Source organism: Sapajus apella, unplaced genomic scaffold, assembly GCF_009761245.1.
Source record: "Sapajus apella isolate SASKATOON/1434 unplaced genomic scaffold, GSC_monkey_1.0 scaffold81, whole genome shotgun sequence".
In the NCBI taxonomy this organism is placed as follows: Eukaryota; Metazoa; Chordata; class Mammalia; order Primates; family Cebidae; genus Sapajus; species Sapajus apella.
Genome location: NW_022437021.1, coordinates 4590860 through 4596283, shown reverse-complemented (window position 1 = coordinate 4596283; position 5424 = coordinate 4590860). Strand labels below are relative to the sequence as shown.

The window sequence follows — 5424 nt, the reverse complement described above, 5'->3', positions numbered from 1 at the left end:
GTTTTTTTTCAGAGGCAGGCTAGAGGTGAAGCCTGAGGAATAGAGGGCAGAATATTGCCCATAATGAAGGAGATAAGTTTTAAGGAGAGAAGTAGAGACGAGAATGAGAGCAGCTACCCGGGTTTTCAGTAGGTGTCCCTGACTGCATCCTGGGCTGTAATGTGGCTCAGTGATCAAGGCAGGCATGCCCCGCTATTGACCAGACACCAAGGGAAGACTGTCTTCCCAAGTCCGTGACCAATGATGGAGTTTTTGAGTGAGAGGGAGAGACTTGTCTCCTCTGTCTCTACACAGATAAAGAGTGTCTCCTTTGTCTCTACTTAGAATGAGAAAGATTTAAAGGAAAAGAGAGAATGGGAGAGACTTGTCTGCTTTTCTCTACCTAAAAGGAGAGGATTTAAATGAGAGAGAAAGAGGGAGAGACTTTTCTCTTTTTCTCCAAAGGAAAAGAGAGAAAGAGGAAGAGACTGCTTACCCGATCCGACGGTGGTAAGAGGGTTGTTGGGCTGGTGTGATGTGCTGAGGTTGCAGGTGGGTCTCTTCACAGAGGGAGAGTGGGGACAGGAGGTCAGTCTCCCAAAGGAGTACCCGTCCTGGGTCTTGGCACCAAATGTTAAGCTCACTCTGAATGAAGAGACCCCTAAACAGGCTTTGTGTAAGCAACATGGTCGTTTATTCACCTGGCTGTAGGCGGGCTGAGTCCGAAAAGAGTCAGTGGAGAGCGGTGGGATAGGAGGTTTTATAGGTTTGGGGTAGGCAGTTGAAAGTTAGAGAAGTTACAGTTCAGGGCGGTTTTTGCAAGCTGGAAGTGGGTCATAAGATCTGGAGTCACAAGGTTGACCTATCAGTTGAGCAAGGTCAGTTACAAAGTCCAGTTGCCTTATCAGTTGAGGTGGGAATATGGAACAATAGAAGAATGTCTCAAAGTTAATTAGGTGCTGCAGGGATTAGTCATTCTTCTCCTTTGGTGGTTTTCCAGTTCAGACTTTCTAGTTCTGGGAACTCATCTGGAGGTGTGGATACAGATCACAGGGGTTACCATGCTGTCCATGGCACAGTCAGTCAGCCTAAAAGACCTTACCCTTGTTAGCAGCAGTGACCAACTAGGCAAGTCCACACCCATGAGAGACCAGCCCAAGTCTGGTGGCAGGTTGATTATATCTGACCCTCTTCTATCACAGAGGAAGCAGCAATTTGTCCTTCCTGGAGGGACACACCTTGAAATTGTATTTGTTTTGTATTTCTCCAAACTTTTACCACCACCACCTTTCATGAACTTACTAAATGCTTTTTACATTGTTATGCTATCCCATAGGCATTGCTTCTGGTCATGAAACTCACTTTATGGTGAAAACAGGGCAGGTATGTCAGCTCAGTGATGCCATCAAAGAACTGAGAAAGTACAGTGGCAGGTGGCACTTCTCAGTTTTATACATCAGTGATCCACAAAGTGTTTGCTTCTATCCCCTGGGATTCTGAGCTTTGCTGGTTTAGAGATAACTGAACAACAAATGCTTCTATCCAGTGGTTTGGAAGAGAAGGGTTATGATGCTGGCTGAGTAAAGTGATTCTAATGAAGGACTATAGAGTTGGTGCTACACACTGGTGGATGGAGAAAGTATGGATAGAACTTTGTGGATAACATTGGCCAATGACAACATTTAATGGGAGACTTTTGCAACTTTAAACAGGCAGGCCTACCCATGGTTCACATAGGAATGAAGGTTTTGGGCTATCCCATCTTTTTTTAGTTGGAGTCTTGCTCTGTTGCCCAGGCTGGAGTGCAGTGGTGTGATCTTAGCTCACTGCAATCTCCACCTCCTGAGCTCAAGCAGTTCTCCTGCCTCAGCCTCAGCCTCCCAAAGTGCTGGGATTACAGGCACATGCCAACATGCCCAGTTAATTTTTGTATTTTTAGTAGAGATGGGGTTTTACCATGCTGGCCAGGTTGGTCTTGAACTCTGAACCTCATGATCTGCCCATCTCGGCCTCCCAAAGTGCTGGGATTACAGGTGTGAGCTGCTGCGCCCAGCCTAGAAAAGCTTTCTAATCCACCAAAGCAGTGGCTGAATTCAGAGGAACATGAAATAAGTAACCAAACAGAGAAGTAAAATATATCAATCAGCCATGGCCTCATGTTTAGCTGGAGAAGGGGAAATGGTTGCTGCCTATACATCCTTCATTGTTGTCTCCTTTATTTAAATTTTAATTTTAGAGACAGGGTCTTACTCTGTTGCCCAGGCTAAAGTACAGTGGTGCTATCATGGCTCAGTGCAGCCTCAACCTCCTGGGATCAAGTGATTTTCCTGCCTCAGCCTCCCAGGTAGCTGGGACTAGACGCGCACCATCATGCATGGCTAATTTTTTTTTTTTTTTTAAAAGAGATGGAGTCTCACTATGTTGCCCAGACTTATTTGTGTATTTTAACTAATGTTCTCTTTTGTGCTTTTTCTTTACCCCATTACTATATAGATATCAGATACACAGATTGTATTGATAGTGGCTAATGTTACAATTTAGTTTATAGATGAGAGAATATCAAGATAAAAAATCATAACTGGAACTAGGAGAGGAATGGATGACATTTAAATATCTTGGGCTTAGAGCCAGATGTAGCATATTAGGGGAATGTGAGTTCATTTCTGGTTGAGCGGATAATTAAATGTATTTGAATTATGTGTAAATTTTGCACTTTTTGATATAAGAACAACAGATAATAGTATCAGTAGGTAATAGGATATTTTATTTCAAAAACAGTGAAGAAGCTGCTAAGCATAAAATTTGTCAAATGCTACCAAGATGATGAATGTGCAACTGTGAATGCCAAGAAATTTAAATTTAATTACATTCTTTATTATCTTTTCCTCAAAGGAAATATAGAATCCATTATAAATGTCCCAATTTATACTACAGTATTAATCTCAATCCTGATCATTACATAGTTACAGCATTTACCAATCTGATTTTATAAATCAACCAAAATTGTTAAATTAAGAAGAAATTTACAGATGCCATTTTTCCCTGTTACAACATATGGACAGGCCATCAAAAACAAAACCCCAAAAGAAGTGTATTTTATGCTAAAGTTACTTTCTGTCCAGGTCGAAATATTGTTCCACTTTGATTTTTCCTCTTCTTTGGATTTTGAAAGCTTTCATATCTGAAAAAAGATAATTTAATATGTGTAAATAGTACCATTACAAAAGATAATGGATTGCTTGCAAACTCATATTTTAAGAAATGAGGGAAATAACTAGAAAAAAAATGCCAGTCACAGAAATTAAAAGAATTCTTACAGATAAAGTTGCACTCCAATAGAAAATGGAGCAAAGGGGATGAAAAGACAAATTAGAAAAGATAAAATAGAAAGGACAATGAATAATATAAAAAAATTAACCTCGGCCGGGCACGGTGGCTCACGCCTGTAATCCTAGCACTTTGGGAGGCCAAGGCGGGTGGATCATGAGGTCAAGAGATCGAGACCATCCTGGTCAACATTATGAAACCCCGTCTCTACTAAAAACTACAAAAAATTGGCTGGGCATGGTGGCGCGTGCCTGTAATCCCAGCTACTCAGGAGGCTGAGGCAGGAGAATTGCCTGAACCCAGGAGGCGGAGGTTGCGGTGAGCCGAGATCGCGCCATTGCACTCCAGCCTGGGTAACAAGAGCGAAACTCTGTCTCAAAAAAAAAAAAAAAAAAAAAAAAAAAAAATTAACCTCTACACTTTTAATCAAAGAAATGTAAATTATTAAGATGTGATTTTTCTCCAATCAAAAGGGCAAAGTTTAGAAAAATACTGCAACACACAATATTAGTAGTGATAGTGCAATATATCTGGCATTCTCCCATACTGCTGTTGAAATATATATTGTACAGTATTTCTGGAAGGCAATTTGGCAATACATTTCAAAAGCCTTAAATGTGAGCTCCCTATTATGTAACAATTCTACCTCTATCCCAGTGAAACAATGAGATATGTGCATATATTCACAGCTGCAAGAATGTTTATTACCACATTGCCTGGGAGCAATTTAAATATCTAAAAATTGGATATTGTGGCATAGCTACACTATAAAATGACATTTAAAAACAAACACTTAAAATATAAAACAATTTTCAGGATGTATAGGATAAAGGGGGACTGCTATATAGCAATAGGTACAGAGTGTTCTTATCATAATAGGAAAAAGTATATAAGCATGTAAACAAATATGCTTTGGGAGGAGGTGGAGTTAGGCGAAATTTGTTTCCTCATTTTTCCTTCTGTTTTCTGATTCTTCTATAAGAAATACATAGAACTAATGTATGTATACATACATACTCTGAAGTACTGCAAAATTAGGTAAGAAATGGCGGCAGCAGCTTCTGAAGACCAGGAATAAACATCTCTTAAATTGAATTACATTGAATTATTGACCTAGAATGATTCCCAGTCATGGGTCTCAGATTCATAGGTGGCCATAAACTCAATTGCAAGAATCCTATAAATCCAATGTATAACAAATATGGTTTGCAAATGAATAAATCTGAATGTATTTAAATGTTATTGAGATTAATAAAATATAAATTATTTTTAAGGCAAAACAAGTATTTTATAACAAATTTTACAAATTATACATTAGAATCACTTTGAACTTTTTTTTTTTTTTTTTTTTTTTTTAAGATGGAGTTTTGCTCTTCTTGCCTAGGCTGGAATGCAACAGCACTTGGCTCACCACAACCTCTGCCTCCCGGGTTCTAGCAATTCTCTTGCCTTAGCCTCCCGAGTCACTGGGATTACAGGTATGCGCCACCATGCGTGGCTAACTTTGTATTTTTAGTAGAGATAGGGTTTCTCCACGTTGATGAGGCTGGTCCAGAACTCCCAACCTCAGGTGATCCATCTGCCTCCCAAAGTGTTGGGATTAAAGGCATGAGCCACTATGCCTGGCCACTTTGTATTTTTAATTTTCCTTCTTATTTCTTCAAAGTTACTATGTTTTTTTAAATTGAGATGGAGGCTTGCTCTGTTGGCCAGGATGGAGTGCAGTGGTGCGATCTCATCTCACTGCAACCTCTGCCTCCCAGGTTCAAGCAATTGGCCTCCTGAGTAATTGGGAATATGGGTGCATGCCACCACACCTGGCTAATTTTTGTATTTTTAGTAGAGGCGGCATTTCACTGTATTGGCCAGGATGGTCTTGAACTCCTGACCTCAGGTGATCCATCTACCTCAGCCTCCCAAAGTGTTGGGATTACAGGTGTAAGCCAATGTGCCCATCCTAAAGTTACTAAAATTAAATGAGTATTACGAATAATTCAAATATAATCAACTGAACTGGTTAATGAAAACTCAATTTTGAGTTCCGTACTTCTGACATTTTGGGATTTTTAAATGTGGTAGCTATGCACAGATTTTTTTTTTTTTTTTTTTTTTTTTTTT

The 5424-nt window shown here is 39.7% G+C and overlaps 1 protein-coding gene across 2 annotated transcripts in view; it reads right to left on the bottom strand.

Annotated features, from left to right (window-relative positions):
* Window positions 1-2720: 2720 nt before the first annotated feature.
* The window catches only part of PEX1 (peroxisomal biogenesis factor 1), a 46516-nt gene continuing 43812 nt past the window's right edge, over window positions 2721-5424 (bottom strand). For both annotated transcript variants that reach the window (XM_032253048.1, XM_032253049.1), the window contains one exon: window positions 2721-3160. In XM_032253048.1, the coding sequence (XP_032108939.1) occupies window positions 3076-3160 (85 nt within the window). In that variant the 3' untranslated portion in view covers window positions 2721-3075. The remainder of the gene's footprint in view (window positions 3161-5424) is intronic.